Below are 22,923 nucleotides of genomic sequence, written 5' to 3' on the forward strand. Positions count from 1 at the left end.
CGTTGCAGACCATCATAGGTCCAAGCATCCCTTTGTTTGGTTTTATTTATTTATGTATGCATTTCCTTCACTAACACTAACACCTCTCTACTAACTCCCTCCTCCTCCTCTACACGTTGACAAGCAGCATATGAGGTTCAGTGCTAATAGAGGCAGGTATGTCTGCTGCGGTGCAACAGTAAGACCATCGCCATCTGCTCCACCCACGCCGCCGGTCTCATTTCAGTGTTTCACCGCTCACTGCTGTTATGTCGAGTCGGATCATGGCGGCAGATTTATTTCCATTGTTAACGCATTTATTGTCGCCGTTGGGTATATGCGTAGGATACGTGTTTGAATTCTGTCGTGCATCTATTTATTTTAATTCACGTGTTTTCTTTCGTCAGCCTCCATCGCACCCATCCTCTGTTTTATGTCGACCCCTCTTCCTGAATCATCGCCATGTTGGCTTGTGGTGGACATTTTTGTCGAAACTTTTGTTTTTACCATGGACATACAAATGAGTGGACAATAATATTATATAAATAAAGAGCTATAGCCTTGCTTGCCCTTTTACAGGTCTGTAACTCTGAGAGTGCAGAAATGGAACCAAATGTATCCGGCTCCATTTGGTTCCATTCGTGCACTCTCAGAGTTATGGGGGTCTGTGAAAATAAAAAGTTAGAGAACCACTGTCCTAGTGGACTCCTAATGATTATGTGCCATTGTGTTATAGTAAATCAGTGTCATACATATTCTGAAGAACACCCTTTCAGTAATTGGGTCTTATCAAAATAAGAACATTATATTGCCAACGGACACGGTCATGTCAATATGTCCATACCCCCCGCCTGTCATCTGACGAGCATTGTCGAGGGACTCTTATCAAAATGTTAGACCAACGCTTAATATAATTTTTCGCTCTCTTTCTCTCTGCCTCTCCTCAGACTTCTCGATAAGGAACAAGAAGCAGTGCGTTCAGTACCTTCCCTCGGAGAAGATGTGCGACAGCCCCGCGTCGTCTCACGGCAGCATGCTGGACTCCCCGGCCACGCCCTCGGCGGCGCTGGCGTCTCCGGCCGCGCCAGCCGCCACTCACTCGGAGCAGGCCCAGCCGCTGTCTCTCACCACCAAGCCGGAGGGACGCATGCACCACCATTTCCACCTGCCCGGGAAAGCTCCTGGATCCGCGTCATCTTCCTCCTCTTCTTCCTCCTCCTCTTCATCCTCCTCCTCCTCTTCCTCCTCCCACCACCACCACCACCACCACCACCCCGCCATCTCCATCCATTCAGGTAGCCATTCGAGCCCCATTCTCACTCGGCCAATCCCCTTCACTTCCCTGCACCCCTCCATGCTCTCCCCTCCCTCCCCGTTCCACCAGGCGGCCCTCCACTCCCATCATGCTCTGTTCCAGTCACAGCCCCTCTCCTTGGTAACCAAATCGAATGACTAAATCTTTTTTTTTCCTTCTTCTTCTTCTTTTGCAAAAAACTTTTTTTGTTGTTTTCATGGTCCTCCCCATTTATTGTGCTGTATATTGCTTTTCTTTGAAATAGGTATTAGAACAACTTTTTTTCTAAATAATGAAAAGGAAGAAATATTATTGGTCAATATTTGATCGCCTCCTTTTCTACATCTCTCAATGAAATAAAAATGTATTTTTTGTAAAGTTTACTGCAGAACTGGTTACATTTTTTGATGCATTTATCCAATGAACCTCTTGTATAAAAGAACCAATGTACATAAAGTTTCTTTATAAAAAAACAAAAAAGGAACAAAAATACCTTTTCTTTTTAGCCAAAACTTGATTAATGTTAGTGTTAAGTTTAATTCATAGTACTGGCCAATAATTGCAGCCCCTTTCAATTCTGAAGTGTGTGCCCCTCTTTGACATGTTAAATAAACATTTGAAATTGTTTCTTAAAAAGTGTGTCAGTGATTGTTTTTATCATGTGTACCAGAAAACACTTAAGTGGCTTAATTAGGTGTTCTTTTTAACAAGCCACTGAGGGCTTGGTTATTATTCCCATAACTGTAACCACAGCACTTTACATGTTGATAGCAACTGACTGTTTTAGCTGTTTGGAATGTAGCTATAGTAAGCACTGCTATTTTATTAGTCATTATGAAACCGAATAGAAGTCAGTGGCACACCTGTCAGTGGTTTTGTAATTATGTTGTTTAACAGGCAAATTTGTTTGCAGACATGAATGATTTTAGTAGTGTGCTTGTCTCTCTCCAGCTCTCAACAAGGAACATCTTGATAAAAAAAACATTTCGGGTAGTAGAGTCGTATTCAAGTTTAATGTTTAATAAGGCAGATTTAGGCTAACCACATTGGAAATTTAAAGGGGTAACAAAATTTGATGGGAAAAAATAGACATCTGTTCCTTCCTGGAAGATACAGTTCCATAACAATGACAAAAAAAAACAGGTCAGTCCCCACCCGCCCCTCGCCCGCCCCATCCCCCCGGCACACCAAACTGTGCTCGCTTTCCCTGTTTCCCTTGCACTTTTACTGCTTCTGTATTCACCGTTTGGCACATTGCTAAGGCTTTAATTAACTCAGAGGTAATGGGATGTAGCCCCTGGGACCTCATTAGGCAATTCAATTAGTGAAAAATACACAAGGTAGGTTACAGTTTTTGGTGGCATTGGAGATGAGGAGTGGAGCCAGGGATGGACCAATTATCCTGGAGCAGGGGGACCGGGCCTGGAAGTCCCCTCAGTCGGGGATCTGGAGCAGTAGGGTGTATTCCACCACAACATCACCAACAACTAGACAGATGGTACTTGGATGTGCCCCCATTCCATTGCCATTGAGGTTATTCAGGCTCATTCGGTGCACAAGTTGACGGACTAAGCTTACATAACACACAAGAACTTTATTAACTATTCATCGCCTTTTTTCCCCATGCAGATACATTTTATAACTGAGTTGTATTTAGCAGGACGATACCCACTCTACATTGTGTTTATGAGTGGAGATGTAGGCATGAATGTGGATATGCTAAAGATAATTATCAATGTTATTTTTATAGGCAATTTAGGCTGTTTATTTATCATCACTTTTTGTTCTATGGTGCTGTTGCAAGATTGTTTTGTGGTTAATATACTAACTACGGTATTTATAGCAACAGTACATTAATCACATCAACCCTGGCATTTGCATTTTTTGCATTCTTTCAAAAATCGCAAGCTTACGAATGCGTCACACTGTGACATTTGGGCTTGGAGATCTGCTATTTTTGCTATATTATTAGGCCTATTTGTAGGACTTCGTCCAAAATGTCACTGCATACATACTCATAGTGAACGCTCATTAAATTATAATATCGATCGATCATCAGATGATCATTATCCTTCCATGATGTCAATAACGGCTGAAGGCCTGTGCCTTCAGTCAGGCAATTTCTTCTCTGGACTTCAAGGCGAAAGACGGACAGATGGACTACTCACTGAGGATGAGGCCTCTCTAGTCTCTTATGGCCCTGCAGTGAAGATACCAAGCGTCAGCCCCCCATCATCATCCCCACCCCTGTGTCTTAAGGAATCATTAGCGATAATAAGTCTTTGCTTGTTTGCTTTTCTGTCTTACATCATTCCAGGCAGAAGCCTTGGTCTCTGGTGCCATAGCTGCCCACTCTCAGCTGCTTCACCAATCCATCACTGAAATTACAGGTAATGAGTTGTCAAAACAGCCAGGCAAGCTGCAGCTCAAGGCCACACATCCACAGCGGTGTTCAATTCTCTATAGATAGTCGCTCCCATTATGAAGCTCAGCCTCCAAGAGAAGGACTTCAAATATACTGTCCGCTTCGTGTTGTTTTGAATGCCATGTGGTGTATTTCCGCTTATTGGATTTTTCTTACTGTCTGCCACTCTAATTTTTGTATTTTATATTCACGTACAGTGTTGGGTGTTGATTTATTGAAGGAGATGTCTCCTTTTCAAATAAGATTATTGTGCTGACAAATGCACTGAACATACGCCCATTATTTTCGCTTGCTAGAGTTAAAACATTAATTTCGAAGGAATGTGTGCAGTGTATGTGTTGACACCTCGCCCATGATTGATTGTGCTGATGGAGTGAAATCAAACTTGAGAAAGTTATGAAATAATATTCAAACTGAAATTGGTAGTATCTGGCATTATGAATCATACATTGGGCCACAAACTATTCTAATACATTACTATTTATTATCTAATAATGCATTTGGTTGCCTCTCTAAATCGACATCTGCCATGTAAGCACTGGGTCAGACTTAATACATGTTAATTTTGCTCATTAAATTCTTGCAATCTCTTGCCAAGGTTCTTATTTGGGCTCTCCTTTGATCTTGAATGTATTCCAGGTTAACCCTTTGATATGTCACATGATGTGACGTGGACACATTGCCTGTTGCCACTAGGAGGCCAACATTGAAATCTCAAATGAAAAGAGGGAAATCACATCATTATTATAATTCATTATTATCATCATCATCATATGCTAGTATGGTCCATGAAACGCCAGTATCCTGTGATTAACAGTTTGACATAATTCTTGATATTGGTAGTCGGTCGGTCACTTTGAATTAAATCACAAAAATACACTTCCATATCATTTATTAAATTATTATTGTTTATTTTAAATGGCTCATGCAGTCATTGTGTTAAGATACTGTACCACTAGGGGCACGGTGGCACAGTTGGTAGTGCTGTCGCCTCACAGCTAGAAGGTCCTGGGTTCGATTCCCGCTCGGGGAGCTGTGGGTGCTGGCAGCGTGTTTCCTCCTCCGCGTCATCAGTGCCCATACCCGAGGCGGTGTTGGCGAAAGGGCCTTTCTGTGTGGAGTTTGCATGTTCTCCCCGTGTCCCCTAGGGTAGGTACCCTCACAAAAACATGCAGTAATGCTGGTCTCTAAACTGCCTCCCCCTGGCCAGCCGGGGCGCCTGATGGATGGGAATGGAACTGGTTGGAATAACGTGTTCCTTCCATGCGCTATGTCCAACCAGGGAAACTCCCCCCTGTCAGGTGTAAAGGAGCAACTTAGGCATGAAGGAAGCATGAGTTCAAGTCCGTTGCTCTCCCCAGGTTGACGGAGGGTGTGTAGAGCCCAGGATCACATTAGATAATTGACACAGGGGTGAAAAATGGGTTACAAAATCGTGGGATAAAAATTATATTAAAAAAAAAAGATACTGTACCACATAGTAAAGATTCTCAGTTTTAATTTATCCACTTGTAACTCCACTAGCATTACACCAGTGTACACCGAAAGAATAAGGTTGTGAATACAAGCGGCCAAAATTAGTTTTCTTCGACGTGTGGCTGGCATCTCCCTTAGAGATAGGGTGAGAAGTTCAGTCACACAAGAGAGACTCGGAGTAGAGTCCCTGCTTCTTCGCTTGGAAAGGAGCCAGCTTAGGTGGTTCGGGCATCTGGTTAGGATGCCTCTCGGGCGTCTCCCTGGGAGGTCCTCGAGGCACGTCCCACTGGGAGGAGACCCCGGGGCAGACCAAGGAGCAGTTGGTGGGATCACATTGACTCACTGGCCTTGGAACGCCTCCGGATCCCCCAGGAGGAAGTTACTAATGTTGCTCTGGAGACTAAGAGGGATGTCTGGAGCTCTCTGGTGGAGCTGTTGCCCCAGCGACCCGACTCCGGATAAGCGGTTGAAGATGGATGGATGGATGGGGGCAGAGAGAGCGGTGTGATATTAATTGATTGTTTCTCTCACATCCACTGAGCTCAGTTGTGTGAGGAGGAGGGGAAAGGTACGTGTCTGGCTGCGAGCATACAGGAGAATATCTCCGTACTAATGTATTATTCATGACCATTTGACCTTAAAAGAGGGAAATGCAAATCGGCCTCAAGAATAAGAGGGATCATCTGACTTTTCAAATGTCAAAACAGCCTGCCATAATTAAGACATATTCATTACAAGGATCCACAGGTCGCCCCCCCCCACCCCTTCCAGCTGAGATGTAAAACACCTCCAATTAGCGTTTAATGCAAATGCTATCTCCTAATCAATGCCGAGAGATATTGAAGGGTGTGTGTGTGTGTGTGTGTGTGTGTGTGTGTGTGTGTGTGTGTGTGTGTGTGTGTGTTTACAAACAGTATATTCATATACAATATACGTATATGTTTGAGTTTATTCATAGCCTACTGCATATCTCTGCTGTCAGGAAGAAACCACCTAACTCCAAAATGTTGATTTTTCAGCAAACGAAAAAGAGCACGCACGCACGCGCGCGCGCACACACACACACACACACACACACACACACACACACACCCACACACACACACACACACACACACACACACACACACACACACACACACGCGCGCGCACACTCTGAGGGCAACCAAAGATTATATGGATGGGGACAGACAGGGTGGATGAGACATTTAATTAACGCTTGCATTGAAGTCCACTACTGCCACCTGCTGCCGATAGGGTCACATGCTGGGAAACGGATCATCGATTATCCCCCTGTCGGCCTGTCCTATCTGCAATTAACCACTGCACGGCACCATAAGGAGCTACTGTACTGACACGAAATGTGCAGCTCTGCCCTGAAGAAGACTGGTGGTCGCTATGGCATCATGAGTTGCTATGTGCTAGACTAGAGTCTCCATCCCATAACCTGAAGGGAGTGGGACTACTAGGCACGGGGCCAATTTATGGGCCAACTTCACGCATGGGCCATATGGGCTAGTAAATATTCAGAAGACAAGACAACATTTGTTAAATATTGTGTTCCTTTTGGACAGCATCTTTCTATGGAGACTGAGGAGTGTTTGTCATGACAGTTTTTTTCTTCATCTCTGTGGGATATTTTAAGATACAAATCAGTTGCTGCAGTATGCAGTATGCACTAAAGTTGAATTAAATGAGTATGTCTACTTGGACACGCGTAGATGTTTGGTTGCAGTGGTTGCCTGACAACCAGGTAACCTATCACAGCGTGACCGCCCTCCTGAACTATGGGCTCTTTAGTAGTGTTGCCAGATTTTGTGAGAGAAATAAAGTCCAGGAAAACAAGCCCAAAAAATGAACTTGCAGATCAGATATATTTATCATATTCTTCACTCATGTATACATATTCATTCCTTGACATGAAAATATTTGAGAACAACTGGTTTAAACAATATTTGGAAACGTCCAAGAATATGCAAAGTTACACTAGAAAGTAGAAACAAGCCCCCAACAGCAACCACCAAGAAAAAGAACAAGCCCAAAGTCGCTCAAAACAGACATGGCAACACTTGTAGTAGGAAGTGAAAGAGAAGGAGGAGGAGACTGGAGAGATCTCGCTACTTGTCATCTGTGTTACACGCACACGACAACACGTACCCTGCTGGGACCCAAAAGCCTTCTTCATCACAGCACATTCATTTTATTATTATACGACTGTGACAGCATCATCACTTTATGTTGTTGTCATTAACAAGGATCACAATGAGGAAGATCTGTGTCCTAGTGACATTTTTACTGTGTTGCAGCATCATTAAAGGTAAGAACAGTCACCCAAGTTTTTTTCCCCCGAAAAAATAACTGATCTACAAGCTAACAACACGTCGCACCGCGACGCCTTTTTAGCTTGTAGATCTGTTATTTTTTTGGCAAGCGACACCGTCGTACGATTGACACGAGAACTTTGAACTGGAGGAGCGAAATGCATTCGTCACAGTCACCGCTGCTTAGTGCTTATGTGGTGACATCCGCATTGTGTTCCGGGTATATGTTGACATACTTTTAACTGAATGTATTTATTATTCCCATTTACACGGTGTTTAAGCTGTGATAACTCAACCAAAATGCCACATTATGTTATGTATGGCATTGGCACAATCAGGTCCATTATTTATGGCCCGTCGATTGCGTCGAATCACTATAACAACAACACGTTGATTGCACAATTAGTTTCGATATCGAACGCATGGACAGTAGGCCATACACGTTTTTCTAAATGAAATGCTACTGAGACATGAATCCTTTATCTTATTCCTTATCTCTGCTCATGGTGATTAATAGATACAAATAAATTATATCTATTTTGTAATGATAATTTAGAAAGGACTGTAAATAAATATACCTTCAAATAACCCAACCGGGAGATTAATTAAATACCGTGCTGTATTTACCTTAAAAATGAGTGAGTAGCCCTTTACATTTTAAATGACAGTCACTGTACCAAAAAATAGAAAGACTTTAATTTGATTTGGAGGCAGATGAAATAACGTTCTGAGAAAGGTTTAGGGTTTAACAATTATTTTTAGTAGGTATAAAGTCAATGTACATAGAGAATGTGCTACATGGTTCAGATAATAGTATTTACATCCAAATAATTTAGAGTATTCAAATGGTTCCAAAGTAGATCCGAACTGAACTGAACTGAAGAGCCCTTCACACAGTATGTCCCAGGCATTAGACAATATGAATGACCTATATGGCATGGGCCAAAGTTCAGGAGGATATGGGACATTGACAACTGGGCATTAGTTTGTTAACAGATGAGACATAATTATTAAACGGTGATAGTTGACTGACTGTTAATCATGTACACCAGGGTTTTTTGGCTTGTTGAGGCTTCACCTGTTTCAAAACTTAGTTAATCAAGAGTAGTGCCCAGTCTTCAACCAAAAACAATCAACCCCCCTAATACACAGGACCAGAACCACAATGCTTTTGTGTTATCCTAATATCCTTTAGGCAAGCCTGATAAATGTAGACATGTGACACCATTGTATAATCGTATTGTAGGCCTACTGATTGTAGCCTGGGTTAGCCTGAAAACCAGTCTAGTTCCCCACATGCCAAGTCGTCTGTTGGGTGGTGGTGCCCACTGTTTTGGTGGGACGGCTGGAGCCTGGGACCCTACTAGCCCCTTTCGGGACCCTCGGTTACCTTTTCTGAATTTGGTCGGCGGTACCCTAGGGTCCCTCGTAGCTTATTCCACCGTCCATAGGACACAGATTTACCTGTTCACGGAGACCTGCTCGTTCGCTTGAGTGTTGGTGAGATCATGATGTTTCAAAGATGCATACAACAGCTTTAAGAGACCGCTGCCGCTAAGTATTTTTAAACCTTTTTGGAAGTTTTGCTTTATATTATATTTTTGTCCCCAACCACACGTCTCAAGATTTGCCATTGACAATGAAAGGGGAATTCAGGTCAAATGTCTGCTAAATCTTGTCCCAACACGTCTCAATATTTGCCATTGACAGTGAACGCAGAAATTACGTCAGAATTCTACTAAATATGATTTTAAAATTAAACATCAAAACATTAAACACAATTGACATTGAAGGGGAAATTTACGTCATATGTAAACAAGAAAATCAGCTAACCAATCACAGGCAACAGGCATTCTGATTGGCCAGTATGAGATGATTCATGATGATGTATGATGATAAGAGCTGATAATTCCGCTAAATATGATGTAAATTAAACATCAAAACATTAAACGCCATTGGCATTGAAGGGAAATCTTACGTCATATGTAAACGAGCAAACCGGCTAACCAATTACATGTTGTTGGTAGTGCTTGGCCAATAAGGGACCACCTTAATATGTAGCAATGTCAAATGTCCGCTAACATAAATTGATGTATGACGACAACAGCGCCCCTCATTTATTAGAGCTGTTGTGTGGACATAAGAACAAAGTCTCCCCTTCTCTGTAGAAGCAGATACTCAATATTTGGGGGTCATGTGATAAGTGTGCTTACTGTTGTCCCACCCTCTTGGCAAACTAGAATAGGGATTCTAAAACGGTTAGTCCCACTACTTGATTCTGATTGGCTGGTTGCCATGGTAAATCTCACTATAATCCACACCTTCAATCACTATACCATTCCTTGCTGTGTTACATTGATCCCGCAGCTCTGTAGCTGAACTGGGTCATTATTCTTTCTCTGTTTTGCAAAACACAGTTCTATGACTTCCAGACATAAAAAATATCATACATTGAAGGTTTTTGTCTTTTCGTAGTCTATGTTTATAGTAAAAGTATAGGAGATGAATTGAGCCATAAACTGAATGTACATTACATGCATGCTATTTAAACTAGTTTTCTTTATTTATAGGAGTACCTGTGCAACCTGCTCAGACCAATAATTCCAGTGGAAATGCACCAGAGACTTTACCACAAGATGACAACCCAATTAAAGTGACTGGAAAAAACATAGCAACAGTGGAGAATCAAGGAGATACAAGCAATGGACAATCTAAAATAGATTCTAAAAAGAAACAGCCAACAACCATTACAGGAACAAGCCAGAGTGGAGAAAGCGTGGTACCTAAAACGAATCATAATACTGTGGAGTTGGGGAGCTCTGCGAATCTGAAGGATGTCCAACTATCTGCAGTGGGCACCGATAACATCCAACGTGGAAAAGAAGCCGAGAACAGCCAACCTGGAAAGGAGGCAGAGAACAGCCAACCGGGAAAGGAGTCAGAGAACAGCCAACCGGGAAAGGAGGCAGAGAACAGCCAACCGGGAAAGGAGGACGAGAACAGCCAACCTGGAAAGGAGGCCGAGAACAGCCAACCGGGAAAGGAGGCCGAGAACAGCCTACCTGGAAAGGAGGCCGAGAACAGCCAACCTGGAAAGGACACCGAGAACAGCCAACCTGGAAAGGAGGCCGAGAACAGCCCACCTGGAAAGGAGGCAGAGAACAGCCAACCTGGAAACGAGGCAGAGAACAGCCAACCTGGAAAGGAGGCCGAGAACAGCCAACCTGGAAAGGAGGCAGAGAACAGCCTAACTGGAAAGGACACAGAGAACAGCCCACCTGGAAAGGACACCGAGAACAGCCAACCTGGAAAGGAGGCTGAGAACAGCCAACCTGGAAAGGACACCGAGAACAGCCAACCGGGAAAGGAGGCCGAGAACAGCCAACCGGGAAAGGAAACCGAGAACAGCCAACCTGGAAAGGAAACCGAGAACAGCCAACCTGGAAAGGAGGCCGAGAGCAGCCAACCGGGAAAGGAAACCGAGAACAGCCAACCGGGAAAGGAAACCGAGAACAGCCAACCTGGAGAAGAATCCAACCAGGACCAACCTGGAGAGCAAATCGACAAGGTTGAAAAGTCATCAGGCAAACTGGACAAAGGAGAAGCCGAAGATGATTCCATGCACGCCATGACTTTTCCAAAAGATGACATGGAAAACAGTCACTTCTTTGCCTATCTTGTGACCACAGCCGTCTTGGTGGCAATGCTCTACATTGCTTACCACAATAAGCGCAAGGTACAGTAGTTGCCAAAATCAGATTTGTTTTTCACTGTCTATTGTAGATCAAATTGTCATGTTTAAGTAAAGCTGAAGCATCTAAATTATATCAACAATAACAAATTGTGAGGAAAAAAATGTTTAGTCATTCAATTAGACTATTAGAGACCAAAAGCCATGTTAGTAGCTGGTACCTGTTTATGACAATGGAAAATAAATATATAATAATATATATAATATATATATCATATCATATCTCACATCTGTTTGTTTTGTTACTCAGATAATTGCCTTCGTTCTGGAGGGTAAGAAATCCAGATCAACTCGTAGGCCCAAATCTACAGATTACCAGAAGCTGGATCAGCATGTGAGTAATTCATTGGAATAATTACATTTGTGTTTTCCTATTATTATAAAGCAAACTTTAATATCACCGTTAGTGTTGTCAGAACTGATTTCTTTTTTTTCTTCTTCTTTCTTTCAGATGTGAAGGTATCATTGTGTTGAAGCCAATTCCTGATGCAGCTAAGTACACTGTACGTGGTTTTAGTAAGAGAAGGCATGATGATGTGACATTTTCTTTGGTTTAATCACTTTATAGTTTGGAGAATTGTATTTTGTACATTTATTGCATGACTATGCAGATGACACTGTTGCCTTATTGGAATTACTGAAGGTCAGCAAAGGTTACCGTAAGCATGCTGTGTTTGCACTTTTGTTGTTACGCCACATACAGGCAACCTTTTATGTTTTTTCACTTGGTCTGAAAGATGCTGCCCAAGGGCACTGACTCAGGATATTTTAATAAGATAATTTCTTTCTTTTTCGGTCAATCTTTGTATGTAATTGTTGTACTACATTAATTTAAATGACTAAGCCATTTAAAATAAGATGTTGGTGTTGCGGCACTCCACTGATGAAGGAAAGTTCTTTATGCATATCAGATAAAATTCTAATTTATTTTCGTGTGTATGAAATGGCATTGCGATGTACTGAAGGGGATGTTTCAATGTCTGCCTTCTAACATGACCGAGACCAAATGACATCGGCCAGATGAATGTACCGTACTAGTGACTTTTAATGTCCTAAAGAAAGGCTAGCATGTTGCTCACTTACTGTAATTCATTGTACAGTCAAGCTAACCAAACATTTGATTATAAATTGATCTGTTGGGCACACACACACACACACACACACACACACTACTATTTAAGATGTACATTATCTGAACAATCTTATCTCAGAACTATCGATACATTCAAAACTAAGTTGACAGTCTGAGTACTGTGTTGGTGTCCAACACATCCATAGATGATTTCTCCGTTTTAGGTGAACAGTTTGTAATTGGATTGGTGCGATGGGACAAGTCTTATAAATGTTCATTAAACATATAAAAAAACAACTAATGTTCGTCAGGGAAACGGGCCAACAATTCAATTGCACTGTTTTGATTGGAGTGCAATAACGGAGAAAGGTTATAACTTGTGTGGCAGTACGCTTAAAAAATAATGACCATATATTTTTGTCCAAATTGAGTGCTATATAATTATTTTGATCTATAATAGATTGTGTGTATGTTTTCAATACTGACATGACATCACAAAGAAAGCTGTGCCAAATGGCTTGACAGAGATCAGTAACATTTGCTATAATTTGCCTGCTTCCTACATTACCACTATATTTATTTTCATCATCCATTTCCTACTTCCTTACTATTATACTTTGTCACCCCTTGGCTGTATTTTCATTTAAAGGTATATTCAGTGAATAGTTCACTTAATTAAAATATAATTTCGTTTGTTGGCCTGTTGCGTGTCTCCCACTGTAATGCGTGCATGTGCAACTGTGCACAGCTTGATACCGGGCGGACCGTTTATTTTCTCCAAATCACCCAAATCACTGAATGCTCCTTTAATATTATTTACCAACAGTTGCAAAATGTTCCATTATAGCTGTGATAGATCATCTTTCTTAATTGCCATGTCATGCAAACAATTATTTCACCCACTAAATTGAACGATGTCTTTTAATTGGCCTGAAAAGTGATTATGACAAATATACTCATACTTTGGCCTGAAAATGATTATAAAAATGAAATTAAACAAAAATAAAATGATTCAAATTATAATAATTTATAATGACAAAAAAGATAGACTAACATACTTTGTAACCTAATACATTTTCAAATCTGAGAAATTGCTAAAGATTAACCACATGTGACATGGGCATAATTTTGTTTTACATAGTGGCTTTCTGTTTACTGTCATTCTGTCTTTGAAATGCAAATGTGTGCACATTACTTTCTTGTATGCTGGACCAATTGAAGTTTTAATTTTGAAATAAATAGTTTTATACTTTCCAGCCTAATCATTTAATTAGCCTACACAACACCCTCCCTCATGCTGTCATAGGTTTACCAATACAAAGTACAGTTCATTGATTGGAAACAAATGTATTGGCTACTCAGACAATATAATAGCAAGAAGTAGGGTGCACATACTAGTACTTGTCTCAAATATACACACTAACAGTAATGGGGCGAGATGGAAAAGGGGCGACCGTACCTGTTGATGAATTGAACATGGTGGACCCTGGGCCTCTTGTAAACAAGTGTAATGCTTAATTGGGTCGTCCACTCACAGTTAACAGTCTTTGTATTGAGTTTGTGCTTGAAATGTACTGTAATTCTGCAAACTAATAAATATTTCAATCAATCAACACACACAGAATCAGTTTAAGTTAGTAATATGCAGCCTAATGTAGACTGACTGATTTCCAAGCTTGTCAAATTCGGCCACACACACACACACACACAGAATCAGTTTAAGTTAGTAATATGCAGCCTAATGTAGACTGACTTATTTCCAAGCTTGTCAAATTAGTAGGCCTATTTCAAACCACTACACACGTCAGTCACTTCATATTGTCTATTAAGAGCAGTGGTCATTACTTGTTTCTATGGATAGTTTATTTTTATTTAACAGTTTTACCAGGTACAAATCATGGACAGTCAGACTCAGGACCAGGAGCTATCTCGAATATGTGTGGGTGCACTGGTGGTAATGATAAATCTCTACAAATTCAAAGTTAAATCATATGTTTGGTCTCTGCTTCATAAATATGTGGTATCTCTCCGATGGAGGAGGACACCATTCGGACGGTGTTGTTTCCACGCAGACAGAGTTCATATTGGATGAGCTGTTTCCAGAACCCGGTGTTGGGTCGGACGATGGGGCGCCGTGACTTGACCCACGCGTGCGCCTCCAGCAGACTCATGGCGTGGTGTTTCATCAGGTATGCCATGCAGAGCGTCGCGGAGCGGCTCACGCCGGCGTTGCAGTACACCAACGTGCGCCCACCACCGTGCTCTCCGACCTGCTGAATTTTATCCGCAACCTGGTCGAAGTGAGCGTCCAGACGAGTCAGCGGTGAGTCTGTGACCGGAACATGGAGGTAGTCCACCGCGGGGGGCACGGTGGCATCGCGGTCTCTGCTCTTCTCTGTGACGTTGATGATGCACGTTATCTTGTAACGAGGTATCACATCGCCGTCATTCGCCGCTCGGCTGTTGCTCAGATAAAGTTGATCAGTAATGGGGCATAAACCAGAGAGTCCCCGAGTACCTGGCTGGTGCATCATTAATTATAGTGAATACTAGCTTACTCTCTGTGAAAAACACTACTCTACGGCTCTGTCTTTAAAAGCCTCCACTTTGAAGTAGAAGTGACGTAATTCATATAACGTGACGACACAGCCCCAATTCCTAATAAGGAAAGTATTTGCAACATTATGCAAAATATAGCAGTGATGTGATGTGAATGAATGACCAGACCAAAGACCAGACCATCAACAGATAACCCCCTCAACCATCACATCATCACATGTATGGCTACTCAGTGAGACCAAAGTTTGTTTAAGCTCATTATAATAGCCTATATTGCCCCCTGCTGGAGGTGTACATGCAAGCAAGTTCATGACAACAGAACCACAACTGCATGGCTGGCCCTTTTTGTATGCTGTAACAAGTTCAGGGACTGCAGTCACGGGAAAAATAGCCCTGAAACATGCTTGCGAAGGACGAGCGTCATGTGAAATGGGCTGGCTATAGGGAATAATCTGAAATCAGAATCAATTTAGTTACATCACATATATTACAAGTAGGCCTAAGGTGGCAGGTGGGTGAAATTCTCATGAGCCAGCACAACTCCCAACCTTACTGATTATGATGACTGTAAAGTCCCTCCCTGAACGTATTATATAACAGCACTGGTCAGAGTATCCGTAGGCGGCAGGCCTATACACCCAGCTGTGACCTGTCTTATATGAGGAGAGAGGAAAAAAGAGTGAACATTTGAATTAATTAGGCTTATTCCTTATGAAACGCAGAAACGACAAGTCTCAGATTCACACATGGAGCTCTACAGCTCAAAGTGTTTTACTCGTAGTGAGTGGAGAATAGATAGATAAGATAAGAGATTATTTTCCTAGACTGGTTGCCTATAGGGAACGCAGATGGTGAATGCATGGGCTTGGCTATGTACAAAGAGCTAATAAACCTGAGGCAGCTGCCTGGGGTCCAAACAGCCTATTGACTATTCAAGTCTAGTAGTCGTAGGTGTATAGGGCTATAGGCTCATGTACTGACATCTGTGCTGCGTGCTGTTTCTTTGTTCGACGGCTTTCGAAGTCTGTCTATTTTTCTGGCTTCGTAAAACGCCCAGGCAGACAGCCATTATGACCAGTGCGCAGCTGTTATATTACTGAACGCCGAAGAACACTCCCTGATCTTCTGCGATGCTGCCCCACTCCGCTCCGCGACGCAACGAGAGGTTGGTGGCTACTATATACTGGCGTCATGTGTAAGTGCGTATGTAACATGGGCGCAGGGGAGGAAATAATCGTCTGCGTTTATTTGCAATAGAAAATGACAGAATGCTCCTATTTTATTTTTCGTTTATTTCCACGGTAGAAGCAGATGTGAAGATGATTCCAGTTGCCGTTTTTTGATGCTGCGGACAGACAGGTGCATATAGCCTACGCTACTGGAACTGAACATGGATACTGGTATGGTCATGTTTTAATTATCGCAGTGGAATTTCTGTTGTTTCTGTTACTCATTGTACTTACGGATCTTCTTTTGGTGTGCTACTGTTTATTTTAGGGGGCGACATTGTGGTCCTTTCTTTCTTCATATAAAATGAACATGCCAAAAGCATTTCCATTGTGGGTAGGGTAGATACACTGATACACTGTCCTATTTGATATATCTTTACACAACTTATTTAGTGTATTACATTTTGAGGTTTTCTTCAGATGTTCGTCAGGGTTGAATACATAGGTTATGGTTAATAGATAGATTTTTCCACATATAGGCCTACCTGTTATCTCTTAGGCCTATATATAGCCTATGGCTATCTATAGCCTAATCGCTTAGCCATGCCATATTTATTTTGTCTGCATTTGAGATGGTAAATATTGATTGATGAAATGTTGTATTGGTAGTGGATAAATATCCCTAAGTTTGTATGGTATTGCATATTTCTTCAGTTGTATAAGGGCACAAAGTTGTGAAATGAAGTAGTGTAAAGCTAGATCCAGCCTAAGTATAATGAGTTGTTGTCTTTTTTATTTATTTAGGAAACATTGTCAATGGTTGGCTTCGCCTCCTTTGGAGACGTCTACAGACCAGCAGTGATGACCCTAGTTAAGGGACCTGAGTGGACCTGTGAGGGACATGAAAAGCTGCACGAGGAACAAGAGAGCAGGACGTATGTGCTCAGGTCATTAGCTCTTTATTGAGATCAATGAGCTATTGTTATATCATTCAGTGTATGAGATAAGATACATAGAGGAATATATCTTCATTATTTTATGCCTCAATCAAGTAATTGTTAACACATTTTTTACTATTTATTAAGTTGAGGTCACACGTGACTGGGTTCAAGATTAATAGATGAGACCTGGGAAATTCAGTCGCCTGTCTGTGTCAGTTGTGTCCTGGGGGTTTGGCTGGGAGGACATAGCCTCGGTAGTCAGCCTTAATCTGCCTTTGCAATGCAAATTGCCCCGGGAAGTGATATTAGTAAGGCTACGCGAGGCTAGGGAGGAGAGGTGTTAGAGGGGGTTGCGTTCCACTTTCTGCTGCTTTGTGTTCTGTGCTCTTCTCCAGGTATGCTGAACGGAAGGCAGGAGCCGCATCCCACATGGTGTGATGTCACATGAGGACCAGAGACTGCCCTCTTTGTTGAGCCTCCTTACAGACCGGTATATGTTATTTCTTTCTGTACTGTACTGCATTTTTTTTTACTACTCATCATGTATCATCTAAATCTAGATAATTAGGCAATGAAGTTTACAGGATATGCCCTCCCGTATGTGGATTTAGCTTTGCTGACTGAGCGAGCACTGCAGAGAGGAAGGAACAGAATAAGATGAGGGATTTGTTGTGTTTCTTGCTTGTCAATGTAGTGAACATTGTGTTCACTACATGTAGTGAACATTGGCAAGCAAGCTGCTCTTTACAGAATTGTGGGAGGAATTAAAACAACCTTAAAGACGGAGTGCTGTGATTCAGTGTTATGATTATACTGGTAGGAAGATTTCTTTCAAAAAAGTGTAAGGAAATTGTTAAAATATTTTACTACCCACCTGAACTGAAGCCGCACCAACAGCTGTTGTATGATAATGTCGGAGGGGTTTAGGGAAGGGGATGATTTTTGTGTGTCACTGAAGTGGTGCATTTCGAAAATACACAGGGAAGCCATATTTGAGGTATTATAACCACACCCGGGAGTAATGTCAACGGCACAGACACATACTTAACAGAAAAAGTACTCCATCTTTAAAGCCAAAGTCTGCAGTCAAATCAGATCAGTAATCGGCTGTAAAGTATCATAATGTTTATTGTTACAAATCACAAGATTTTCCTCGCCATTCCTCCCCAACCCTGTCAATTCCTCTGCAGTGGCTGATGTCCGAGGCCATCGCTGCTGGTTGGGTCTGCCAAGCAAGAACCAGCCTTCACCCATCAAGCGACAGATCATTTTGAACAGCATAGATGACATTTGCTGCTATAATGTGTGTGCGTGCGACGTGCATGCATGTTTTCATGAAATGGGTTGATTTCTATGAACAATGGTTAGGAGATTAACAGAGGTAGCCTATATGTCAGCCATTTTCCTATGGGCTTTATAGCATCACATTTCATGCCATAGTAACACAAATGGGGGTGGGGTATGACTATGAACCCATGGTGATTCACTGCAGTGATCTTACCCTCCTCCACTGATATTGGTGGAAGGTTGTTTTTTTTCCTCCCTCTCTGTTAATACTAACCTCGCTTCCACCACTCCCACGCTCTTCCCCCCCACCCTTCTTTTTCCTTTTTTCTTTTTGGCAGATCAGAACACTTTGCAGTCAGTTAACACCTCACGTCGACTTATTTTTCTACTGCTATCTGCAGTGTCCTCCTTTCTCCCGTAACCTTGGAAACTGCCTAATACCTCGGGCGCTTCCTCACACATATTACATCTTAAAATGAAGCCGTTTTTGATGGTTCCAGGCTATTTGTGTGTATTTATATAAACACATGGGCAGTATATATAATGTGTACCATCGAGTGAAGCATATCATCTCAGCAGGTTTTGCAATAGTCTTAGATTTGTGAGACTAGTCAGAATAGAAGTATCTGCTAGTATGCAGTGCCCACTGCACACACCAGTATTGTAGGATGAATACTGGGTTTCTCATGCGTTGTGCAATGTGCTCATGTATTTCTACTTTCTTTCTTTTTCTCTAAAAGCCTGTTTATTGTGGTTTAGTAGCAGCTATTTATTTATTCATTACGATATAGGCAATGGGTCTGGCTTTTGTGTGTGTGTGTGTGTGTGTGTGTGTGTGTGTGTGTGTGTGTGTGTGTGTGTGTGTGTGTGTGTGTGTGTGTGCGTGTGCGTGCGTGCGATTGTAAGTATTCATCATGTCTAGTCATTTATGTATGTTTGTATCCTAATTTTAAAAATATATTTTTTGTTTTGAAGGATATGGAAAAAAACAGTTTTACATCATCCTCACATTAGAACAATTATGATCGTGAATTTAGGTTTCCTTTTTTATTGTAATGGACATGAATCCTGAGCCACTAATTGGTATAGGTTAATGGTTTCCCAAAGGAGCCTATCTATGGAATGGATAGACAGACAAAAGGTCAAGTAGTATTTACCATTTTTAGCATTTGTTTTGATCTGGTACACAAAAGCATACCCAATCATATAAAATGAACATGCCACATTTCAATTTCAATTTCAATTAATTTGGAATTTTCATGGATGACAACCTGACTATCTGAATTGTCCTCACAGAATCATCCCCCACCCAGCTGTTCGGTCAAAAACAAAACAAATGCTAAGCAATCTGGTCAAATTATATTTGATCGAGGTCTGGATTATACTAACTGTATCTCACTAATATCTAACTTTACTACTAATGTTTGCTAACAAGATGTAGTACTAACCTGTTCTTTGAATGCTGATGGCTGCCTGGTGCCTGGCCTTGTTCTGTCTAACACACTGACTAACCATCTGCTTTATGCCCGCAGTCTCATGCACAGAAGCATCTCTCATGATTCTGCAATCCTTCTCCAAGTGTAAGGGTAATTAAGAACATTGACATTTCTGGATTTAAAGTTTGGAATCTTGTTATCGGCCAAAAAGGCAAAACAAGCAAAAAACAAGTGGGCGATGAGAGAAGGGTTTCAGGACTTGGGATGAGAGACTACATTAACCACAAGATGAAAAGTAGAGCGGGAGCAGTTGCCAATATCAAAGTGTGTCGTCCATGTACTGTAATTATGTTTGGCAGAATCTACTCAAAACTCATTCCAAGCCATACTGACATAAAATTTTAAATTTCGGATGCCAAATTACTTTACTTCTGTTTTATTAAATCACAACATGGCAGTCAATGTCTGAATTTGTGATCCTATTCACTGTGTGGGAAGGAGTGACAGTGAAAGTAATGTTGCAGAGTGCCTTACTTATAGCCCATACCCCCTGTAACTCTGTTTTACACTTGTACAAGTTTGCCGACATTATCCACACACAATGACGGCTTCTCAAACTAAATAACGTTTTGTTGTTCGACACTGTAGACACTAGACAGACACTTGTCTTAAAGTATAAAACAGACATTAAACAACGCACGGAAAGAAGGCAAGCAAACCTCTCCTGCTCCCTACTAACTTTGGCGTATGGTGTTTATGCTAACGATGGTGAGACTGGACAAGTCCACATCTGATTCTCGCTCTCACTAACATCCCGTTCGTATCGCAGATTAAGAAACACAAACTGTTCAGTCCTGGTGTCTAGGACCAACTTCTCTAACACATCTCTTTTTCTGTTATTCTTGGATGCAATCAAAGCATGCCTTGTATGACGTCTGATACCACGTTGAGTGCTTTTTTAGTGTTGTCAAAAGGAACATGGAAGGTTTTGTTCCCTTGACTAGATACTAACAACGAGCTTAACAAATACTAACCTGCAGAGCTCAAAGCAGCTCTGCACAAACTAACAAACTAACTAACCTACTAATGAACTAATCTATAGAGATGTGCCGATACCATTTTTCCTTCCCGATACAAATACCCATAACTTGCGTATCTGTTGCTAATACAGAGTACCGATCTGATACCAGTGTGTTATTTAAACAAATCTAGGATAGTGGTTCTGTATCTAAATTCCTTGACGGAGTTCCAAATGGACCCTTAAAGGTCTCACTCTTGAGAGTTCACAAAATAATGTGTACATTTGTACACTCTCAGATTTATGGGGGTCCTTGAAATTAAAAGGTTTGAGAACCACTGATCTAGAAATAAATTTAAATTCCATTGATAATTGTTAAAATGCAAACAAGTATAATAATAATGTAAATAGTACAGTAAGAGTGTAAAACAATCAACAGTCAATTGAAGATGTAAATTAATACAAATTAAATATCGTGATAAACTACATGGTATCGACTGGCATACTCGCCGATACCAGCATTTTAGGCAGTATCGGCAGCTTTTCTGATACTGGTATCGGAACAACTCTACTAATCTTCTAACTCACTAACTGGTTTTGTGCAAAATGTTAGGGAGATTTGGTGTAGGGATCAATCTGCACATGTGCGTTAACGGATTAAGTTGTGATGTTTGATTTGAATGACTCTGTCAGACAGTCTGTCTCACTTGTGTGTGTGTGTGTGTGTGTGTGTGTGTGTGTGTGTGTGTGTGTGTGTGTGTGTGTGTGTGTGTGTGTGTGTGTGTGTGTGATGTGTGCGTGTTTTATAATGAGCAAGCATGCATTCATCGTGTGCATGAGGGCTAATGGTATTGTAGTTATGTTTGCACACGCTATAATGACATTCCACCCTGCATGTGTGATTGTCTCCTCGAGCTGTGTTAAATAATATGGCATAACATTGTGGTTCAAGTAAGAGCTGTTATAGCCCATAATCAAGTCTTAGAAACCTGCCAGGCCGAGTCCAATCTAGCCCCTGGCTTGCCCATCACTATGACCGTATGTTTCTCAGAACACAATATGCATTTGGTTTGATATTGTTCGTTGGGTTCATTTTGGTGTGTTTCTTTTGAAGAAAGTGAAATGAAAATGTGAACCACCAGTTTTACACATTTTAAATCAATTTATATTACTTTATTTTGCTCTCTCTTTGTAATAAACGTTTTCCAATTTAAAGAAAATGTCTCTTTTTTATAGCCTCTAATTTCCAATCAATTGCATTTAAAACAAACTAAAAACTATAAACCCATGACCAGTATTGACTAGAGTATTTCTGTATTGTGCCGTAATAATATTTTGTCCACCTGGCTGGTATTTACTGTATAAGGCATTTTATTTCTATGGCATGGAGTACCATTTCCCTAAGCAACAACTCTCTCTTGCTTGCTGTAGTCATACAGTAGATCTACTGTACAGTATATCAACTTCTCACTTTTATTGTATAGAGTTACACATATTTTTATTTTCGTGCCATGCTGTGAGCTTATAGATCTGCTGAATAGCCAAAGTATGAAATAATGGTTAAAGTGGTTAAAGTGATGAAGTCTAAAATGACACAGAATCACAGATGCTTTCCTGGTGTGAATGGGTGAGTAAACACTACAAGTGAAGGACATGGACGGAAAGTCTGGAATTAGCTCTGATCTACATAGTCCCAGGTTCTCTGAAGGGGGCCTCGGCCTACCCATCCTGTTCCTGTTCATATCCACTACCTTCATCATAGGACCGAAGCAATAGTTAAACAACAACAAAGAAATAAAGAATAGCAGTAAAAACCAGAGCAACACAGGGCAAAGGAAAACGCTAGCCCCCCCTCCCTCACACCTTCGCCCTCTTGCATCATTATGCTCGAATTGCACCTTTCTAAACTAAATTGTATAAAGTGTATATATGGAACCTTTTTGTTTTCTTTTTTTTGTGCTGTTTTTTGATGTTATCTATATGTTGCTGCATTGTCTGAAGGCAGCCAAACACAAGATGTAACAATAAAGTAGGCATACAACTTTTTAATTGTTTAACTTGTTTAATACTAAACAAACTTTATCGTAACATAAACTTGACTCTAACTCATAACTTTTATGATTTTCCTTTTCAAATAACAATGCTGTTATTATAGCTATTGTCTTGATCAGGATTCACCTACAACCAACCACACA

General features: G+C 41.2%; 3 protein-coding genes and 1 long non-coding RNA gene across 7 annotated transcripts in view; 3 read left to right on the forward strand and 1 right to left on the reverse strand.

The window, feature by feature from the left end:
* Positions 1–1,654, forward strand: part of tcf7l1b (transcription factor 7 like 1b) — a 46,434-nt gene extending 44,780 nt beyond the window's left edge. For all 4 annotated transcript variants that reach the window (XM_080766568.1, XM_080766569.1, XM_080766570.1 and 1 more), the window contains exon 12: positions 927–1,654. In XM_080766568.1, the coding sequence (XP_080622694.1) occupies positions 927–1,435 (509 nt within the window). In that variant the 3' untranslated portion in view covers positions 1,436–1,654. The remainder of the gene's footprint in view (positions 1–926) is intronic.
* A 5,647-nt stretch (positions 1,655–7,301) lies between these two features.
* On the forward strand, positions 7,302–13,570 carry tgoln2 (trans-golgi network protein 2). The gene is made up of 4 exons (XM_080766338.1): positions 7,302–7,491; positions 10,066–11,231; positions 11,497–11,580; positions 11,698–13,570. Exons 1-4 carry the CDS (start codon positions 7,410–7,412, stop codon positions 11,701–11,703), a joined length of 1,338 nt encoding a protein of 445 aa, XP_080622464.1. The 5' UTR covers positions 7,302–7,409; the 3' UTR covers positions 11,704–13,570.
* Positions 13,571–13,654: 84 nt separating this feature from the next.
* Positions 13,655–15,059, reverse strand: LOC308317371 (dual specificity protein phosphatase 18). The gene has a single exon (XM_080766339.1). It carries the CDS (start codon positions 14,850–14,852, stop codon positions 14,301–14,303), a length of 552 nt encoding a protein of 183 aa, XP_080622465.1. The 5' UTR covers positions 14,853–15,059; the 3' UTR covers positions 13,655–14,300.
* Positions 15,060–16,062: 1,003 nt separating this feature from the next.
* LOC308316536 lies at positions 16,063–21,897 on the forward strand. Its single transcript, XR_013964175.1, has 3 exons — positions 16,063–16,277; positions 16,851–17,477; positions 18,178–21,897. It is a non-coding gene; the product is annotated as an uncharacterized lncRNA (long non-coding RNA).
* Positions 21,898–22,923: the final 1,026 nt, after the last annotated feature.

This window comes from Protomyctophum bolini, assembly GCF_963924005.1.
Source record: "Protomyctophum bolini genome assembly, chromosome: 6".
NCBI lineage: Eukaryota > Metazoa > Chordata > Actinopteri > Myctophiformes > Myctophidae > Protomyctophum > Protomyctophum bolini.

Bases quoted from the DNA above. Each gene is read 5' to 3' on its own strand.
- tgoln2 (XM_080766338.1), top strand. From the start codon at position 7,410: ATGTTGTTGTCATTAACAAGGATCACAATGAGGAAGATCTGTGTCCTA. The intron at 7,492-10,065 runs GTAAGAACAGTC...CTTTATTTATAG, and splicing joins GTGTTGCAGCATCATTAAAG to GAGTACCTGTGCAACCTGCT. The intron at 11,232-11,496 runs GTACAGTAGTTG...TTTGTTACTCAG, and splicing joins CTTACCACAATAAGCGCAAG to ATAATTGCCTTCGTTCTGGA.
- LOC308317371 (XM_080766339.1), bottom strand. From the start codon at position 14,852: ATGATGCACCAGCCAGGTACTCGGGGACTCTCTGGTTTATGCCCCATT.